At 37.3% G+C, this 21,962-nt stretch overlaps 1 protein-coding gene across 3 annotated transcripts in view; it reads left to right on the top strand.

Annotated features, from left to right (window-relative positions):
• The window catches only part of BTLA (B and T lymphocyte associated), a 35,125-nt gene extending 14,724 nt beyond the window's left edge, over positions 1-20,401 (top strand). The window contains exons 2-5 of one of the 3 annotated variants that reach the window (XM_012464028.3): positions 2,293-2,616; positions 11,450-11,593; positions 13,004-13,050; positions 15,713-20,401. In XM_012464028.3, coding sequence (XP_012319451.2) covers positions 2,293-2,616; positions 11,450-11,593; positions 13,004-13,050; positions 15,713-15,988 — 791 coding nt within the window. In that variant the 3' untranslated portion in view covers positions 15,989-20,401. Of the gene's footprint in view, positions 1-2,292; positions 2,617-11,431; positions 11,594-13,003; positions 13,051-15,712 lie in introns of all 3 variants that reach the window. The other 2 variants (XM_064374612.1, XM_064374613.1) reach the window with 2 other exon arrangements.
• The last annotated feature ends 1,561 nt before the right edge of the window (positions 20,402-21,962 follow it).

The following is a 21,962-nucleotide window of genomic DNA, read 5'->3' as shown; positions in this document are numbered from 1 at the left end:
GAGGCAATAGATAAAGTGAGAATATCTTTGCTGGCAAGAATGTCAAAATAAGGTGAAACCTTGTTCTGGATAGACAAGTATGTGAAACTCAGGGTCAAAAGCTGCTCCTTGGTTCAACATCTGACAAGCTCTGTGATCACAGGCAAGGCCTTTAGCTGTCTTTGTATTTAAAAGAGAGTTTTGGCTATATCTCAGTTACGCTTATGCCATTATAATGTATGATACTGTAACTCTATTTAGGAGAAAGCATGAGGATGAGTGAAATCAGTTAGTGAAGGAGATGGATTAGACAGATTGCTAAGAGAAAGGGTAGTTGCAAACATAGAAGGAAAGGCTAAGAAAGAACTATAAGAGTGAAGAAAAAAACATTTTAAAGGAATATACTTTTAGGATAATGTGTTTAGCCTTAACTTTACTGGAAAACAAAAAATACGTATCAATCAACACAAAGTGCATAACTAAAGGGAAATGAGAAACAAGTCATTGGAAACTGGAGTAAAGGCCATCCTTGTTACACAGTTGCCAAGAACTTAGTAGAAGTATGTCTACGTCTTAGGGATTTATGGAAAGCAGAAATTAAGAGCAATAATTTAGGATATTTGGTGGAAGAAGTATCTAAGCAGCAAAGCATTCAGGCTGCTGTGTGGCTACTTTTAACTGCATACAGTAAGAGGCAAGAGGGGAAAAAAATGACTTAAAAATGACGTTTCTAATTAAAAGAGAAGCAGAATAGAAAGATTCGGAAAATTCACAGCCTAGCTGTATAAAACACAAAAAGGCATGTTTGGGAGAAAATACTAAGGGTATGGCCTAGAGACCATTGTTAAAGAGATTAATATGGCTAGAAGGGAGTGAAATACTATTCAAGATATTGAGAAAAAGGCCCTGAAGGCATTTCAAAGATCTTTGAGGCCGCCCCTTTCATCACAGGCTCAGAGCTCAGAGGGCAAATTGGTTTTAGGGGAAACTGGAGTGCCCTTTACAGGCTTGCTGCCCAGATCTGCCTCAGGTTTTTGCTCTCTGAATTCCAGCACAGTGCTCCTTGGCTGCTCCAGCCATGGCTCAAGTGAGCCCAGGTGCAGTTCAACCCACCACTCCGTAATGTACAGTTGGTAAGACTTGGTGGCACCCACTTGATCAGTGTGCAGGCTAGCAGAATGCAAGAGGTGTGGGCCACATCTACCTCTGTGTTCAAAGTGTGTGGTGGACAGCCTGAGGGCCCAGGAAGTCCACTCCCATGGCAATGCCTAGTGGAGCCATGGCAGTGGACTGCCACTGAGACTCCTGAAATGTAGAGCTACTAGCCTGAAGCATTAGCCTGGGAGAGCTGCAGGGATGAGTCTCCAACTTGTGAGAGCTGAAGCATCAACTAAGCCCGGCAAAGCCATTTTATTTCTTGGTTGGGTTTTGGACTTGGAACCTGTTACTTTCTCATTTTTGCCTATTTCTCCCTTTTGGAATGGGAATATCTGTCTTATATCTGTCCTGCCAGTGTATTTTGGAAGTAGATAACTTGTTTTGATTTCACAGGATCATAGTTGGAGGGAATTTGCCTCACAGTGAATCATGCCTTGAATCTCACCCATATCTAATTTAGATAAGACTGAATTTTGGGCTTTTGAGTTGATGCTGGAACAAATTAAAACTCTTGAGGCTACTGAGATAAAATGAATGTACTTTGTATGTGAAAAGAACATGAGTTTTGGGGGACCAGGGACAGAATTTTATGGTTTGAATGTCCCCTCCAAAATTCGTGTTGAAATTTTATTGCCATTGTAACAGTATTATGCGATGAGTAGGTTATAAATGTATTAATGCCCTCATTGTAGGAATGGATTAGTTATCGTGGGAGTGGGCTACTGATAAAAAGATGAATTTTGGCCCCCGTTTTTCTCTGTCTTGTGTGCTCCTTTCTACCTTCTGCTTTCTGCCACGAGATAATGCAGCACAAAGGCCTTTGCTAGATGCTGGCACCATGCTCTTGGACTTCCCAGCCTACAGAGCTATGAGTCAAATAAAACTTCTGTGGTTCATAAATTATCCAATCTCAGGTATTCTGTTATAGCAGCAGAAAACAGACTGAGACAGAGGATTAATGATTTATTTCATTTTTAAACACATACTTATTATGTGCCTAGTATGTTTGAGACACTCTGCTAGTGAGGCTTAATTATTAGAAATTTGGGGGTGTTTTTGAAAATTACCATATAATGTTTGAGCACTATTGAAGTCACATATATATGGTCCTTCCAGAAGAACATATTTGATTTTAGTTTTGTTTTTATCTTTTAGGGAAAGAATCATGCGATGTACAGCTTTACATAAAGAGACAATCTGTATACTCCGTCTTAGCAGGAAAACCCTTTAACCTACAATGCCCTGTGAAATACTGTGCTCACAGGCCTCATGTGACTTGGTGCAAGCTCAATGGAACAAACTGTTTACCACTTGAAGATGGACTTCAGCGACACACAAGTTGGAAAGAAGAGAAGAACATTTCATATTTTATTCTACATTTTGAACAAGTGCTTCCTAGTGACAGTGGGTCATACCGCTGTTCTGCACATTTTCCAAATCATCTCATTGAAAGCCACTCAACAACTGTTTATGTGAGAGGTGAGTTCTCAATACCTCAATCATCTAATATTTTTCTCATAATGTTTCCAGGAAGAGAGGGATTCAGTTTCTCAAGTGATTACGTTAGAAAGCGAACTCCTATAGCACATCCAAAGTTTGCTACACCTTACAGATTGTTATGTGCCAGTGTGTACATATGTGTGTGTTTGAGATGAGTGAGATAGAGGAGAGTAGAGAAAAATATAATAAAAGTTATTATTTTTCACTTTAGGGATTATAAAATTTATCTGGTAAGTCCAAAAGTAGATCAATGAAATATTGAAAAAATTATGAAGTGAATACCTATAGTTACAAATAGCTCTGTGATTCTTTGTCCTTGCTTTTTTCTTTTTTCCCCAATTTTCTCTTCTTTACTTTTGTTCATCACAATTTCTTGAAGTTATGTTTGTGGTACTTAGACAATGACACACTTTTTAATAGTTCACAGTTTGTTTAGAAGAAAAACAGCAAACAAATAACCTGACTCCCTGATGATTTTCTGGGAATATTCATAGCTTCATTTCTCTCCCCTGTTCCCCCACAGAAGCCTTTAGTAGGCTTTGACAACTCAGGAAGGACAGATAGAAGTTAAGCTCATGGAAACCAAGCTGAATAAAACACAAAAAAATACATAGAGAGAGGGGAGTAGGTGAGAGTAAAAAATATTTGGTTTATAAAAATTGTATAGCTAACATCATATTCCATGGTGAAAGGCTTAGAGCTTTCCCCCTAAGATCAGGAACAAGACATGGATCCTTGCTTTTGCCATTTCCATTTAACATTAAACTGAAAGTTCTAGCCAGAGAAAATAGATAAGAAGAAGAAGTAAAAAGTATCTAACTTAGAAAGGAAGAAGTAAAACTTTATTCACAGATGGCATGAACTTATGTGTAGAAAAATTCTTTAAAATTTATTTAAAACTATTAAAGCTAATACATGAATTTAGCAGTTCCACATGATACAGGATTAATACATAAAAATCAATGATATTTCTATACACTAGCAATAAACAACCCACAAAAAAAAATTAAGGAAACAGTTCCATTTACAATAGCATCAAAAAGAATAAAATATTTTAGAATAAATTTCACCAAGAAGGTGCAAAAGTTGTACACTGAACAAAGAAAGCATGGCTGAAAGAAATTCAAGAATATGTAAATAGATGCAAAGACATTCTGTATTCATGGACTGAAAGATGTAATATTATAAAGATAGCAGTATTCCTCAAGGTGATCTACAGATTCAATGCAGTTCCACCAAAATCCCAACAGCTTTTTGTTGCTATTGCAGAAATAAAAAAGCTGATTCTAAAATTCACATTGAGTTGCAACAGACCCATAATTGCCACAACAATCTTGAAAAAGAACAAAATTGAAGCTAAGACCTCCCTATTTCAAAATTTACTACAAAATTACAGTTAAACACACACACACACACACACACACACACACACACAGAGTATTACTGTCACGTGGATAGACAAAGAGATCAATGTAAATAGAATTGAGAGTCCAGAATAAACTCCATACATCTGTGGTCAACTGATTTTTGACAAGGATGCCAAGATTATTCAGTGGCAAAAGAATAGTCTCAATAAATGTGCCAGGATAATTGAATATTCATATATAAAAGAATGAATTTGAATCCCTATCTCACATCATATTTTAAGAAATCAAAATAAATCAGAAATTTAAGTAGAAGAGCTAAAACTATAAAAACTACAGTATATAAAACAATAAAACCCTGGTTTCTTAGGAGAAAACATAGGGATAAATGTTTCTAATCTTGGATTTAGCAGTGATTTCTTAGATATGATTACAAAAGCATAATCAACAGTAACACTGAAAATAGTTAAATTGGAATTCATAAAAATTAAACACTTTTGTGCATCAAAAAATAAAATAAAATAAAATAAAAAAACAAAAATAACCACTATAAATTCAACAACAAATAGACTGGCAACCTAATTTTAAAATGAGCAAAGGACTTGAATAGACATTTCATCAAAGAGAGTACACAAATGGCCAATAAGCATATGAAGAAAAATGCACAATGCTGTTAGTTACTAGAGAAATGCAAATCAAAACCACAAGGAAAACCCACTTCTTACCTGTAGAATGACTAGAATAAAAGAAACATGGAAAATAAGAAGTGTTAGCAAGGATGTGAAGAAATTGAAACGCTATCCATTGCTGATGAGAATGTAAAATGATGCAACTACTTTGGAAAATGGTCTAGCAGTTCCTCAAAAGGTTAAACCTGGTTGCCACAGTACCAAGTAATTCTATTCCTAGGTAAATACTCAAATGAAATTAAAATATAAGTTCACACAAAACCTTGTGCATGAATGTTTATCACAGAACTATTCACAATAGCCAAATTGTGGAAACAAGCTAAATGTTCAACTGATGAATGGATAAAGGAAATGTAGATTATCTGCACATGGAATATTATTTACTCATGAAAAGGAATGAAGTACTAATATATGCTACAACATTGACGAGCCACAGACGCATTATACTAAGTAAAAGAAGACATATACAAAAGGTCACATACGACGTGTTTCTGTTTATATGAAATATCCCAAATAGGCAAATCCATAGAGACAGGAAGTAAATTGGTGGTTGCCAGGGGCTGAGGAAATAAAGAATGTGGAGTGACTACTTAATAGGTAGAGGGTTTCATTTTGGGGTGATGAATAAGTTCTGAATCTAGATAGTAGTCATGTTTGCACAACATTGTGAATATCTTAAATGCCATTTAATTGTACATTTGAAATGATTAAAATAGTGATTTTTATGTTATATGTATTTTACCACAATAAAAATATATTTGGATCAAAGAAGAGTACCCTTTAATTATAAGAAATAAGGTGGAGTTTCTTTTGTTGCTCATAAATTGATCCTTAAGGTCATTAGGAAGGAGAAATTTCAAAAGAGGTTTATTGCAATAGCAGCCTGAGTGAACTCTAGTTGCAGCCTCATACAGTCTAGTTCCTTTATGGACATTATTCACTTGAATGCATACATTTTACAACTGTTCTTTTTAGAATTAATTTGTTACTTTATATGCTTACTTTTGAGTGTCTTTGCACTCCCTTAAAGTAGCCCAATGAAGGAATCCATTGAAATTCTTTTAAAATGCTTTTAAGTCACTTTAAAATTTCTTACAGCAGCCCCATGAAAAAATGCATAGCACTTTAGTGCTAGCTACAACCCTCAATTATGAAATGTAGAAGTGTAGAAGAAATCGATGGCAGAGTTAGGGACTCACTTTTGCAAATATAGCATCAAGCTCAGTGTTAGTTACTTGTGACCATCCATGTGTCCTGAAGAGGCTTATAAACCTCTTCAGGACAGAGGCTGTGTCTTAAACATCTTTGCTCAGTATGATGAAAGGCAGGGTATCTGGGACATGGTAGGGGCTCACTAAATAAATCTTTGTAAGTGAATTAAAGAATATAATATATGCAATGCACAAAAATTTTCTTTATCAACCTGGAGAAGCCTATATTGAGGATGTATGGAATGAACACTTTCTGGAAAGAATTGTACTATTAATCCACATTAATGAGACAAAATATTGAATTTTTAACAAATACTACTTTTTAAACAGGCAAAATACATTATGAAAATAAGGAAAATCTGCAAAATGTTACTTCTAGAATGATATATACCACTGAATCAATAAGTGCTACTAATTTAGATAATATATATTAACATAATGTATAATGAAATTAAATTTTGAGGCATTGAATCCCCCTTCCCTTCCTTGAAAGAGAAGCCTTCTTGTGTAATTCAGTCTTTCTTTATGGGAGCAATTCTACTTCTATATAAGAGATGAATTTAGCCAAGGTCAGATGCAAGGTCAGAAGCTAATAATTAACTGTGACACAAAAGTCTATTACATGAAATTAGCATTACAATTTCTGCTCCATCCCATATTTGGGTCATTCAAGACCATGAAAGATGGTGTACAGTTTGTAAAGTGCATAAAGATGCCTGTTCTAGGGATCAAGTTGGGGCTGAGATTAGGATCAACAATCTATTGTGTGGAGGAAGGAGTCCAACTTTAGAGGAAAGGAAATAACATTCTCTCCTAAATCCTGTACCCTGGGGTGTTTTATGGAACAAAGTATGTAAAAGATGAAGTGGTAAAAGAGAAAGTCTAAGAGCTAAATAGCAGACATGAAGGAGCTTGTAAGTTTCTTTTTGAACATTTCTACTCTCTCCTAGTTTCCTACTCACTTACCGTTCTTATCACACTCTTCCTTATCAGTTTGTTAATTAATGCTCTTGATCCTCATTAAAAAATCCCAGAGAATTTTCTTTGGCTTCCTACTCTTGTCTCTCCACCACATTCCGCTCTGTGATGTTTCCTTCTATGAGAATTTCACACTGTGATTACCTTCCTTCTAAATAATTCCAATTAATTCTATGATTGGACTCTGTCTTTAGGGTTTCCCCATTTTGGTCCATTACAGCCACATATCTTCCTAATACACTTAATTTGCCTCCTACACTTCCTTCATAACACCACTCTCTTGCATAGCATCCCCAGTGCTCACAATATTGGGCTCATCTTTGTTCACCAGCGTTCAAAGTCTTCCACAGTTTGTTCCCACCACCTTTCTGGACTGTTTCTGGATTCTGTATAGAGCCTCTCAACTCCAGCCTAACGGCCTTGGTTGCCATAGCCACATCTTCATCACAGCCCTGCCTCTGCTGCTCTTGCCATTTGTAGAGCACCCATTCATCTGTCTCCACCTATGGAAATTCTACCCCTCTTTTCAAGCTCAGCTCATTTTTCGAGTTCTTAAGAAAGCCTTTCATGATCACCTGAGGGGAAGGGGTTACTCCTTTTTACCAATTTTTATTCCATTTAAGTTCTGTGCCTCTCATTTATCACACATTTCTTTTTACTGTAGTAATATGTGGAAATGTCTTTTAAGTACCATGAAAGATTATAATGTCCTGGAAGGCAGAAATTTGCATAATATTTCTTTGCTTTTTTTCCTATTTCCTTCACAAAAAGTAAATTATTTAGGAATTGACTTTAAACTCTGTGTGAATTTAAGACTAGTTTAAACTAGGTGGGCATTTTTCTTTAGCAAAGTGGTGAAAACAAAAATAACAGGGAAGGTCAAAGAAAAATTCCTCTTCTTTCTGAACCTGAAAGTGCTCAATGAACTAAGGTATAAGGTGAGGAGAAAAATATATTTGGAAATATGTTTAAGGACCATACTTTTCATAAATAATTTTAGAGGCCTGATGCTCAAGGTAAAAGTTAGTTCATGTAAGAACAGGTCTGTGACAGAGTAGGGGCTTGGATGCTCTTGGGAAAGCAGTATTCTCTCAGAATGAAGAAAAGCACCTTGCAAAACAAGCCAAAGTTCTAGGGGAAAAGTTGGCAGAGCTGGGAACAGTCACTAAAACATCCACTGGCTTTTCACTTAACCCTTCCCATCCTTCCCTTGGTCAGTTTCTGATTAAGAACTTGTGTAGGGCATGGTGGCTCACACCTATAACGCCAGCACTTGGGGAGGCTAAGGCGGTCGGTTCATGAGGTCAAGAGATGGAGACCATCTTGGCCAACATGGTGAAACCCCGTCTCTCCTAAAAATACAAAAATTAGCTGGGTGTGGTGGCGCACACCTGTAGTCCCAGCTCCTCAGGAGGCTGAGGCAGCAGAATCACTTGAACCCAGGAGGCAGAAGTTGCCATGAGCTGAAATTGCATCACTGCACACTCCAGCCTAGGGACAAGGCTCTGTCTAAAAAAAAAAAAAGAACTTCCCCAAGGCTGGGTGCCTCATGCCTGTAATCCTAGCACTTTGGGAGGTGGATCACTTGAGGTGAGGAGTTGAGACCAGCCTGGCCAACATGGTAAAACCCTATCTCTACTATAAGTACAAAAAAAATTAGCTGGGCATGGTGATGGGCACCTGTAACCCCAACTAACTATTCAGGAGGCTGAAGCAGGAAAATCACTCGAACCCAGGAGGCAGAGACTGCAGTGAACCGAGATTGCACCACTGCATTCCAGCCTGGGCCATACAGCGAGACTCTGTCTCAAAATAAATGAAATAAAAACAATAACTTCCCCAAAATGTGGTCATTATCTGTGCATGAAAGTGGGTGTGGAGTGAGAGGGCAGGAAGTCCTTGTGAACTTCCACCCTGATTTGGAGCATCTGCTGAATGTGCTGCTTGTTATTCCAGGTGCCAGAGATATCATACAGGCTAGACTGATTCTTTATGCTTAAGGAATAGGGAAGAGGAGATCAAAGCACACAGACAAAGCTTGTGTTGTGTTTCACAGTCTTTCGTTGAGCTTCAAAATAAGCCCAGGAATTTACTTTATGTCAATGATCTTGGAGTTATGTTCCACAAATTATGCTAACTAATCTTGAGATGGATTATTGGATTCTCTGGTAGTGTGCAAAGACTGTAATCCTCCCGAAGGCTGGCACTGGTTTTAGACACACCCAAGTGTACACCCTCATCATTTTCTCAATTTCAATTCTTTATCTTGTTTCTCTGTTTCAGAACAAACTCAAAATAATTTAGGAAGAGTTTTGAGTTTGCTCTGAAATAGAGAAACAGTTTGTTCTGAATTAGTTTTATTTGATCAAACTAATCAAGTAAAATTATTATAATTTTTTTGGTGGTTAAATAAATAACCGAAGTTGGATATTCTTGAGACAGCAGATTTGTTTGTATTAGGTTATCTGTTGTAAAAACCTTAGTCCCCATTGCTCTTCAAGATCCTCCCCCAGACAGCTGTTTCTGGCACACCTGGCAGTGGCTGGGCTGCTTCCTAACCTAAACAGCAGCTGCAGCATCAATAGACAACATTTGTTACCACTCTAAATAACCAAACCACTTTTGTGCAGTTTCAGTTGCTCCTAATCATTTTTATCCCAAACCCAAGCATCTAGGGAAACAAAATAACACTGTAACAGAATTAATAGAATTTTTTTTTTTTAGATGGAGTCTCACTCTGTCACTCAGGCTGAGTGCAGTAGTGCCATCTCGGTTCACTGCAACCTCCGCCTCCCGGGTTCAAGCAGTTATCCTACCTCAGCCTCCCACGTAGCTGGGATTACAGGTACATGCCACCATGCCTAGCTAATTTTTGTATTTCAGTAGAGATGGGGTTTCAACCATGTTGGCCAGGCTGGGCTTGAACTCCTGACCTCAAGCGATCCACCAGTCTTGGCCTCCCAAAGTGCTGAGATCACAGGTGTGAGTCACCATGCCTGGCCTTAGAATATCTTACTCCAGTATTTTTCATACTGTGTCAACAGTAACCCAAAATAAAAAAAAATAGATATTACATCACAACCCATAATACACACAAATATAAAAAAGTTTCATATGGCCATGCTTAACTGTAAGACAGAGTTTCTCCATTGACATTTTGGTCAGGATAATTTTTTTGCTGCACCAAGAGGAGGTTTCATCCTGTATAGTGTAGGGTGTTTAACAGAATCCCTGGCTTCTACTCACTAGTTGCCAGCCTCCATCACCCTACCTTGTTATAGGCAAACATATCTCCAGACATTGCCACATGTTCCCTGCTTGAGAACCACTGCTCTAGTGTGTGTGTGATGCATTCTGCTGATTTTGATCCTCTTCTGTTTCATTTTTAAAAATGCTTTGTGACCTAGTAAATTGTTTCACAACCTGCTAATGAGCTGTGAACAACTGCAGACAAACAGGGCCTTAACGCATATTAACACTGATCAAGAGTAATGCGCATTAGCTGTATGCCATGCAGAGCAGTTTTGAGGATATCAAAAGTATTTGGTATCTTGAGATTCCAGTGAGTTATGAGACAAGGAAAGGACATTGTGTTGAAGAAACTTGAATTTCATGTTATAAACATGTTGGCTTGAGCTCCTGTTGCTACTCACTAGCTATCTGACTCGGGGCAATTCTTGGGGCGGAATACAGACAGTGGCTTTCCGACTTTTCTTAAGTGATGGATGTGAGAGTTAGAGACCATAAATAGAAAGGCTTAAGGAAAGTTAGATACTATAAAGAGAAAGGCTTAATGAAGTAGCTTCTGACAGCTATGATAAAGGTTGTTATATGGAAGTTTAACTCTATGAGAATTAAGAATTTTTGCAAAAGATTATCGCATAGCCACATCTGCTCAGCAAGAAAGCAAGAGGTGGCTAAGGGCACTGGGCTTCTTTTATTTTTATTTTTGAAGAGTTCTAATGGCCACATTGCTGTGTACTGAGTTCTTACTGAGATGCCAACACTGTTCTTTTTATTTATTTTATTTTATTTTATTTTAAGTTCTGGGGTACATGTGCAGATCTTGCAGGATTGTTACATAGGTATACACGTGCCATGGTGGTTTGCTGCCTGCATTCCCCCGTCACTTACATTAGGTATTTCTCCTAATGTTATCCCTCCCCAATCTCTCCATCCACTTCTATCCCTCCCCAGCCCCCGAGCCCTCGACAGACCCCAGTGTGTGATGGTCCCCTCCCTGTGTCCATGTGTTCTCATTGTTCAACACTCACTTATGAGTGAGAACATGCAGTGTTTGGGTTTCCGTTCTTGTGTCAGTTTGCTGAGAATGATGGTTTCCAGATTCATCCATGTCCCTGCAAAGGACATGAACTCATCTTTTTTATGGCTGCATAGTATTCCATGGTATATATGAGGGCACTGGGATTCTTGAGGAATGCCTCTGAAGGGGAAATGGGGGCACTGGCCTGAAATCTCCTTCATTCAAGTTCTGACAATGCAGAGGGGTGCTGCTGATCCTAATATATCTCATATTTCCTAACTTTCCCAGCATTTACTAACATTCCAGATGTAAACAGTACCTTGGAACGACCCTCCAAGGATGAAATGACCAACAGACCATGGCTCCTGTATAGTTTACTTCCTTTGGGGGCATTGCCTCTACTCATCATTACCTGTTGCTTCCTGTTCTGCTGCCTGAGGAGGCACCGAGGTGAGTTCTATTGTCCTTCTGCCCCCTGTACCACACATTTGGGGCTATTCTTATTTCTGGGGCTAATAGATTTTTAGTTTCTTCCTGTTATTTTCTTTCCCAATCCTGTGGTAAACCATGGATAGTGATTTTCTGGGAGACAACTCATACTTGTGCTGAAAAAGCAAATGGGTTTTAGTTGGGGCTCCCTTGAGTCATGAGAGAGGCATGCTTACCACAGCACACACTGTTCCAGCCAGCTTGTGGCGAGCACAGCACATTGCTGACACTTCGCCATTCTATCTGCATCAATCTTAGGTTTGTGTGAGCAAGAGCTCTTCTAAACTTAACAGGATTGAAAGTTGAAACAATGTCTCAGGTCACGATACCCGATTTGAGTTATTTTGTACTGACCTCTTCTCTCAGCCGCACCACATCATGCCATTACCTAAGTGAAGAACCAACGTCCCCAGAGAAAAATAATACGTGTGTACTTTCTGTTGTAACAAATGTATGCTTGACCTGAATCCTTACCCAACAATAATGCATTTGAAAAATGTGGGTTTGGCTATGATGGGAGACGTGTGATATTTTGAAAATAATTCCTTTCTACTTTTGTAAGAACTCCCTCAATGTCATGACCAAACACGTTAAGTAAGAGAGAAGAGCATAGAGAATTCTGATCTAGCTTTGGCCTAAACCACTTCAGTTTTCTCTTTCCTTTTTCTTTTCCTCCATCCTCTCCCATTCCTGTTTTCACAACATCAGTTACAGTGTAGCTATAGAAACTGAGATAGATGGAGCAACCCTTATTCTGTGTGCCACAGGAGTAAACTTTCACTCCGCAAAAGTGCTTCTGGTACTGTGGAGTGAGAATTTCTGGAGTCCACAGCCTTCTCTGGATTCAGAATAATTCGCTCTTACCCCAATTCTTCATCTGCAACTCCATGGCTCTTTCTATGGCCTTTCTGTATCTTTCATCATCTTTCTCGAGACTTCTGGAACCTCTCGCAGAAATTCAGAAAAGGAGTCAGGGATAAATCTTTTGATTTACCACATCGAAAGTGAACTAGGTAGTAAGAGATCTTGGCTACATAGGTGACGGGACAGCAGCATTTCTGGCACTGAGTACGGAATGTCCCCAAAGCAAGGACTTCCAGTCTTTTCCACGTAATATACTAGGTCCTTCCCCTTCCTCTTAGATATGCCATGAGGCTATGTGGACTGAAAAGTGATGAGCCAGAGAGAGAGCTGGTCAGTGTGAATTCTCACAGACAAGTGTGTGTGGCATGCTAGGCAAAGCAAATCAACAAGTCAAAACTAGTAACAATACTATCCCAGGCATTCAACAGGGTAAGCATGGATGGCACAGTGGTTTACTTCTGTTTTCTTTACTCCTTTTGATTACTTATTTTTCCTTTTGTCTTCCAGGAAAGCAAAATGAACTTTCTGACACAGCAGGAAAGGAAATTATCCTGGTATGCTTGATGTATTTGTTGAAACAAATGAAATTTGTGTTATACTGTGTTTATTTTTTCAATGAATTTATATAACGCTTATCATGTGCCAGGCTTTATTCTAGGTTCTCTCTCTCTCTCTCTCTCTATATATATATATATATATATATATGTATGTATATATATGTATGTATATATATACACATATATATATACACGTCTAGACTCATTTTTTAAAATGTGAATTTTACATTCAGCTCTCTCTGTGGCAAAAGCTCTGTAGGGTTAACAAGTCTTATAATAAGTAGTTCTTTGGAAGTTCATGGAAGGCAGTTTAGATCTGAGACAGAAAAGTCAGAGACTGAGCCATGCAAACATGACTCTGCTCTTGCCCATTATATGGCTTCAGGCTATTCATTTATTTTTATGAAAACACCTTAAAGTCTTTCTGGAAGAGAGTAGGGAGCTAATAAAAGAATGAATCCATAAATAGCCTCATAAAATATTAGGTATCTTCATATACGACACCAGCAAAGTAGAAACATGATCTTTGGCTTAGTTATTGCACAGAGGTCCCTGGCAACATGTATGGGCTCATCAAGGAAGGGACCACCCAGACTAAAGGAAGGGAATTTTGGAGACAATCTTTCCTACAAGGTTTGGAGTATAAATGTAGGCTTTTATTTTGAGTTGACTGTTATGGAGATATTAGAAGTAGAAAAGAATGCAAGATGAGGCAATATATTTGTAGGAAAAAATTCTGAAGCTGTCTAATTAAAACTGGTTATTACAGATACTGCAAAGGAACTTGATGTGTGTGTGTGTGTGTGTGTTCCAGTAAGGAAGACTAGTGATAGAGGTAGTAATCTTCTTAAAAATTCCACAAAAGACAAAGTCGATAAAGCCAATAATTCTATATATAATAATATTAAATGGCATTCAACATTCCCCACCAAGCGGCTTAATTTTAAACTAAATCAAATACATTCAACTTGATAAACTTCTATGAACTTTTAGTGAACATCAGTAGGCACTGTGTTGAGTGCTAAGGCTTTGTTCCCTCAAATAGGGAAATTTTCTTAAATATCATTTTCTTTTTTTTTTTGAGATGGAGTCTCACTCCATCACCCAGGCTGGAGTGCAATGGAGTGATCTCAGCTCACTGCAGCCTCTGCCTCCGAGATTCAAGCAATTCTCCTGCCTCAGTCTCCCCAGTAGCAGGGATTACAGGCACCCACCACCATGGCCGGCTAATTTTTGTATTTTTTTAGTAGAGATGGGGTTTCACCATGTTGGCCAGGCTGGTCTTGAACTCCTGACCTCAAGTGATCTACCCTTCTTGGCTTCCCAAAGTGCTGGGATTATAGGCGTGAGCCACTATGCCTAGCCAAAATATTATTTTCTTTCTATAGTAAATAATAATGATAATTTCATTTGATTACAATAAGGCCTGAAAGCTATGAAACTATTTAAGACAAAAATCTAAATAATTTGCTGTGCAAGTAAAATCCAGATTGGTTAAGCTGTGGTCATTTTTCTTCCTGGATAGGCTGGACAAATTATGATTTGAAGCTTAATTCAAAAGAGTTTTTTTCTGTGTGTGCAATAGTTTGGGAAGTTTGTTTCAAGGTATTCTTGCTATTCACAGAAATTTAAAGATTTTTGCTCCATTTCAGGTGTCTAGCATTTCAGAAAAAAAAAAAAAAGGATACCATATTAGATCCTTGGGGCTAAATATTTCTTAACATAAAACTAGTAGGGGAACTGTGGAGAAATCAAAATACAGAAAGGAACTGGTAAAAACATGACAGCTATATATAAAAGCCAAAGCTCTGATCTTAATCCAGAATGATCCTTTGAGGGCATAAAGTGTTTGCCTAATAAAAACCACTTAAAAGAGTATTGTACACTTAAAAGAGTGAATTTTATGGCATGTGAATTATGTCTAAACATATACTTTAAATACATATTTTAAAGTGCTTTGTATACTAATAACCTTCTGTAGGAATGGAATGGGATTGCTGTCTCTGGCTTTATCATCTCTATCCACCATATTGTCGTGGATTGGCCTTGTGGCACTGAGCCACTTTGATGGTGCCACAGCAGGGGTGCTACAGAGCACTATATTTTCTTTCGCTCCATTCATTTTAACAAATTTTTTCATGGAAATGAGCCATTTCTTGGGATGAGAGACAGGTAGACAGGTAACTGAATTGACAGGCTTAAACAGATTGAAAAGTATCACAGGAACCTTGTTGATATATTGAGGACTAAAGACTATTTTTCAGTTCACGTGACAGTCTTCTTTAGTGTGCCACCTACCGACTTCAGCCAGGCTTCTTCCAGTGGAGTTGGGAGTACTTTTCATCTTAGCCAAACAACCTCTGCCCCTTTAGTCGCTCAGCCTTACTGTTATTTCTGGGCAGCCACCTCATCAGAGGGAGGCACTGTGTCAGGAATTATTACTTAGCTTCTCAGGGGTACGCAGTGATTCTCGAGCCTTTCATCCTTCAATAATTGATATTTAGCAAAAAATGTAGATGTCAGCAGCATGTGTGAGGAACAGTAGATTATTTCTCACAATGGACATGACTCCATTTAAGCCTCTCATTCATAGTTTGCTAATGAATATGCACTACCATGGCCCTATGTGTCACTTAAAACCATCTTTTTTCTATTATAGGTTGATGTTCCCTTTAAAAGTGAGAAAACAGAAGCAAGCACCAGGCAAAATTCCCAAGTACTGCTATCGGAAAGTGGAATTTATGATAATGACCCTGACCTTTGTTTCAGGATGCAGGAAGGGTCTGAAGTTTATTCTAATTCATGCCTGGAAGAAAACAAACCATGCATTGTTTATGCTTCCCTGAACCATTCCATCATTGGAGTGAACTCAAGACACGCAAGACCTGTGAAAGAAGCACCAACAGAATATGCATCCATATGTGTGAGGAGTTAAGTCTATTTCTGACTTCAACAGGGGGCATTGAATGATCAGCGTGTCAACATCATTGTCTGGGACCAACAGGATGTCAAATAATATTTCTCAATTTGAGAATTTTTACTTTAAAAATATTCATGTTAGTGCTTGGGTCTTAAGGGTTCATAGGACAAATGATTAAAATTTCTCCCAGAAACTTATTTGGGAACTTTTTATATTATAACCTTGAACAAGAAAATCTCTCCAAAACTGATTGATCTCATGAGTAAACAGAACAGTAGAACATTTAAACTTAGCTCCATTTCACCCAGTATACAAACTCAATCTTGCTTTTGAAGCTATTGGAAAGACTTGTAGGGAGAAAAGGTTTGTGTTATCTGGATCAGTTTACTACACACTCCTGAAAACAAAATGTCCCAATTTGACTAACCAACCATAAATACAGTAATGATTTTACATTTAAAGTCAATCTTTCATGATAAGAAATTTTTCCTCTGTCAATCTAAGAATGGTGTTTCTTAAATGCAAAGGAGAAATCATTTTAGACTTGATGTAAGAAAATGAAAACAATAAATGGTGCAATAAAAATATAGAATATACCAATTAGATGTAGAGTAGATGTTCCCCATACCTGGCAAGCAAATGCTTACATCTACTCTGTTAGATTGCTGGACAAATATAGGTATTAATGGAGCAGTCAATGTATAGTACATTTATGAATAAAGTAGTGACTCACTGTTTGGGTCACATAGACTGATGGATAAGAATGTGACATAATGCTGCTGAATTAATAGACTTACGGGCATCCGAAAAGCTTAGAAGTTAGTCAGAATAGGTATTATTGGGCAAGTGAAGATTGATATCTTAAACTGCTTCATGCTTGACCTGATAGCAAGTTAAAGTGCAATTAATGGAATGGAAGAAAACCCAGAATATTTAGTTGGTCAGCAGGGGTCAATACGCTTTCATTCACCACATCTGCATCTTGCTGTTATTCTTAGTAAGGAATCAGGGCAAATTATCTGTAGTGACATATTTTAGTTTGCTAATCATTTATTTTAAAATACTGAGGTTGCAGCCACTTAAGAGCACAGCAAAAGATGGATTCAGATATTTGGAATTTCCAAAGTACTTGAGTTAAATTATTTCAAAAATAGCCTATAACCTTATTCAACAGTTTGAGGCAATTAGAATTCTCAGGTGCTGCTACTGAATAACGTAATAGTCTTCATACAAAGTGGATAGCAAAGGTTAAAATCCATTTGAACAAATATGTGAGCTGAACTGCTGCACAAATGAATGTGATCTGTGTATGTGTGTGTGTGTGCACGTGTGTATGTGGTGTGTATTTTAGGTGGGGTGGGTGACAACAGAAATGGTGCATGATCAAATTGATATTACATTTTCAGTTTGCTTTTGAAGCTCAAAATACTAGATTAAATGGGTCATTAAAGAAAATAATGTATGAAATTATGGAGTTGAGAGTATAAGTGGGGTAAACATATAGAAAGACAAAACTGAGGTTTTGTGGTGGAGAGAGTTTCTTATATAACACTGGCATTATGTTTTAGCTCCTTAGATTTGGGAGTGCAGATATTCTTTTGAGTCACTGTTATTTAGCCAATTACACCTAGAATTTTAAGCAACCAATTCTAGATAGGCTCTTTTAGCCAGGCTGCATTTGTGGATGACTTATGTAAGAAAGACATACTAGAATAGCTGCTTGTGGTATTCTTTTTTTTTTTTTTTTTGTGATATTCTTAAAAATAGAAACAGGAAATATGGGGAGGATACATTTAACTGTCCTCTTATCAGATGAACACACAAAGCTGAACAGTTCCTTCATGATTCTCTCAAACTTAAAAGCAAAATATTTCTATCTTATTTAGAATATTCTTAGTATGTGTTACAGTAAAGATAATGCTGATAATAATTTCATCTCTATGATTTATTAATATATTTGTACAGTTTGCCAAAATCACACATCATTCATGTTTTTATTCCTTTTCAAAATGGTGTCAGAGATATATATGTATTTTCCCAAATGAATCTATTTCACTATTATTTACATGGCTTATTTCCTTAATTTATAATGGTTTGAGCAAAAGAATATGTAGATAATTTAATGGTTTTTCACAACTTTAAGTTTGTTGATCTCAATAAGAAGGTAAAGTTATTAAAACTTATTTGAAATCAATTTGGCATCTGCTTTTGTACCCCAAAATGTGTGGATATGATTAGAAGACTGGCACATAAAAGCGACCTGACTAACTTACTAAACTGCAGAGCACTAACTTGCAGCACTAAGAAATTCTGATTCAGGAAGTCTAGAAAATGGCTCTTTAATCTTCATCTTTAAAAGACATGCCTGCTGATTTTAACATGTTTCCCAGTGTCCACAATTTGAGAAACCTAGTAGACGTTAGGTTTGGTATATGTGGTTTATTTGATCAGTTTTGTGCGCCAACCAAAACTATCTAGTCCCCAGAATGGATTCTCTGGTGTGATCATATCTATTTTGCTAAATATATAAACCTTTTTCGGAGCACTTTCAGGTTTAGCAAAGCTGAACGGAAAGTATCGAGTTTCTATACCCTCTTCCCCCACACATGCACAGCTTCTCCCATCATCAACATCCTGCATTTCAGTGGTATATTTGTTACAATCAAAAACTAGAATTGACATATCATTGTCAACCAAAGTTCATGAGTTACATGAAGATTCACACTTGGTGTTGCAGTTCTTTGGGTTTTGACATGTGTAATGACGTGTATCCACCCATTATAGTGATTTACAGAATAGTTTCACTGCCCTAAAAACCCTCTGTGCTCTACTCATTTATCTCTCCCTCCCAACCCCTGACAACCACTGCCTCTATTGCTCTGACTTTTCCAGAGTGTCATATCGTTGGAGTCATGCTCCAAGTAGCCCTTTCAGATCTGCTTCTTTCACTTAGTAATATGCATTTAAGTTTCCTCCATCTCTTATCATGACTTGGTAGTTCATTTATTTTTAATGGTGAATAATATTCCATTGTCTGAATGTACCACAGTTTATCTGTTCATCTACTAAACGACATTTTTGTGGCTTCCAAGTTTTGACAATTATGAATAAAGTTGCTCTAAACATTTGTGTGCAGGGTTTTAAAAACATTTCAATCTGAAATTCAGGGGTACATGGGCAGGTCTGTTATACAAACTAGTGTCGTGGATGGTTTGTTGTACAGATTATTTTATCACCCAAGTATTAAGCCTATTAGTACCCATTAGTTATTTTATCTGACCTTCTCCCTCCTCCCACCCTCTACCCTCCAGTTGGCCTTAGTTTCTGTTGTTCTCCTCTATGTTTCCATGTGTTCTCATCATTTATCTCCCACTTATAAGTGGGAACATGCAATATTTAGTTTTCTAATCCTGCGTGGCTTCTAGCTCCATCCATGTTCCTGCAAAGGACATGATCTCATTCTTTTTTATGGCTGCATAGTATTTCATATGTACCACATTTTCTTTATTCAGTCTTCTATTGATGGGCATTTAGACTGATTCCATGTTTTTCTATTGTGAGTAGTTCTGCAGTCAGCATATGCATGTACATGTCCTGATAGAAGAACAATTTATATTCCTTTGAATATGTTTATCCAGTAATGGGATTGCTGGGTCAAATGGTAGTTCTGTTTTTAGCTCTTTGAGGATTTGCCACACTGCTTTCCACAATGATTAGACTAATTTACACTCCCACTAACAGTGTATAAGCATCCTTCTTCTTCTCAGCCTTTCCAGTGTCTGTTATTTTTTGACTTTTTACTAATAGCCATCCTGACTGGTGTGAGACAGCATTGTTGTGGTTATGATTTACATTTCAATTTTTAAATCCTTTGAGTAAATATCAAGGAGGATGATGGCTGGATTGTATTGTAAGAGTATGTTGAGTTTCGTAAGAAATTGTCAAAGTATCTTCCAAAGTAACTGTACCATTTTGCATTTTCACCAGCAATAAATGAGACTTCTTGTTATTTCACATCCTAGTCAGAATTTAGTGATGTCAGTGTTTTGGAATTTTGCCATTCTAACAGGTGCATAGTGGTATCTCATTTTTTTAATTTGGAATTCCCTAATGACATACTGTTTTGTATCTTTTCATATAGTTATTTGTGATCCATGTATTCTGTTTGGTGAGGTGTCTGTTCAGATCTTCTGCTCATTGTCTAATTGGGTTGTTCATTTTCTTGTTGAATTTTAAGAGCTGTCTGTATAGTTTTGATAACAATCTTTTATCAAATATGTCCTTTTTTTAGATTGCATGTAGTCTTTTTTTTTCTTTTTTAAATTTTAGATTCAAGGGATACATATGCATGTTTGTTACATGGGTATTAGCCCAACGTGCTAAATAAGTATCTACATTTTAACAAGACCTTCAGGTAATCAGTACGCATTTTGATGTTTGTGAATCTTGTGTTCCACTTAACCTTTGTGAACCCATCTTTCTCCACCCAAAGTCAGGTGTGGTAGGACTCCAAGTCACATTTATAGGACACACTAATTTAGAAAGTTCTTTTTTAGGCAGAAACAAGAAAGGCCAGAAAGTAAAAATGACACGTGAGAGAGCATAGTGCTATTTTATAGAAGTTTTGCTAAACTTGAGAACATGAGAACTGAAAGTTCTATCCTAGAAATCAACTAGCAGTTTCAAAAATAAATTCTGAGGGTTAATCTTTAAAATCAGGCCCCAAAAATAAGAATAAAAACCAAAAAAAATAAAAATAAAAAATAAAATCAGGCCCTTATTTTTAAGTTGGTCATGGTAAACATACCATGGCAATTGTTTTATCTGGGCACAATTTGTAACCACCTGTTAGCACCTACCAGTTTGCTAGATTCTGAGGTTATATGGTTGAGAAAGATTTCATTCCTGCCTGACACTGCTTATGGTATAAAGAAGTAGAAGTTAAACAAAAAATTACAATCCCATTGTTGTGGAGACGGGTGCAAAATATTGTGAAAACACCATCGAATTTTAAGTTTCCTGAGTATAAGAAGAACTATGTATTGTTCACTGGAGTAGCGTTCATGTTCCTGAGACTGAGAGTTTTTAAGGGGACCCTAAATCATCACATTCCTCTGGCTCTACAGATTCTTATCCAATTGACAAATAGAGGAGTCAGATTGTGATTGGGGTTAATATCAACAGTAAAGATGGATTGACAAGCACAGCTTGGACCAAAACTAAAATGTGTTTCCTACCCATTCCTCCACCTAATCTTGCTTGACTTTGGGACCCCTTTATAGGAGATTTAGGTCTATAGAAAGATACTTACCCAGTCATGTGGGGAATGTCAGCCTGCTTCAAGTTTCCTTGATTGCAGATGAGACTCAGAAACATAACTACAACCTCCTTGCCTTTGAGGCAAGAAGTTCTTTCAGAGGTTAATGTGGTAAAAAGAGTGAGAAGCTCTGCCCATCGCACCAGTATGTTAAATCAATCCTCTTTCTATAAGGAGAAGACTGCAAGAGGGCAGATCATAGGAGGAACCTATATCATAGCTAAGGTTCTCACCTTAGCATGAGGAAAGCAAAACAATGACTTTTTCCTAGTTTGGGAAAAAGGTAAGTAATCACTGAATGTCAAATTACTGAACTGAATGGATTAAAAACAAGAAGCAACTACTTCTTTCAGGGAAGTCAAATAATGTCATTTGTGTCTTCTCTTAGAGTGAGAAAAAAAGGAGGAGAGATTTTTAATTGCAGAAAAGAGCCATTCAAAACAGCATAGCACGTTCTGAGATTGGCCAGGCACCCAGTGGCTGTAGATTAGGTTGCAGGGAGGGAATTACAAAATATAAGACAATTTTAGTTGTAATTGACACTTAAACAGAATGTAGGTAGCCAAAGTTCTTTCCTGTACATTATACAAAATGCTGTGAAAGATCTATTGGCAACAATTTTCTCTTTAAGCTTCTTGGCTGTCACAGATGTGCATAATTGACATGCTGTTA

The sequence above is a fragment of the Aotus nancymaae genome, unplaced genomic scaffold (genome assembly GCF_030222135.1).
Source record: "Aotus nancymaae isolate 86718 unplaced genomic scaffold, 86718_ANA_hifiasm-v0.15.2.pri h1tg000011l, whole genome shotgun sequence".
NCBI lineage: Eukaryota > Metazoa > Chordata > Mammalia > Primates > Aotidae > Aotus > Aotus nancymaae.
Note: the sequence above shows the minus strand (reverse complement) of the source record. Positions and strands in the feature narration are given on the sequence as shown.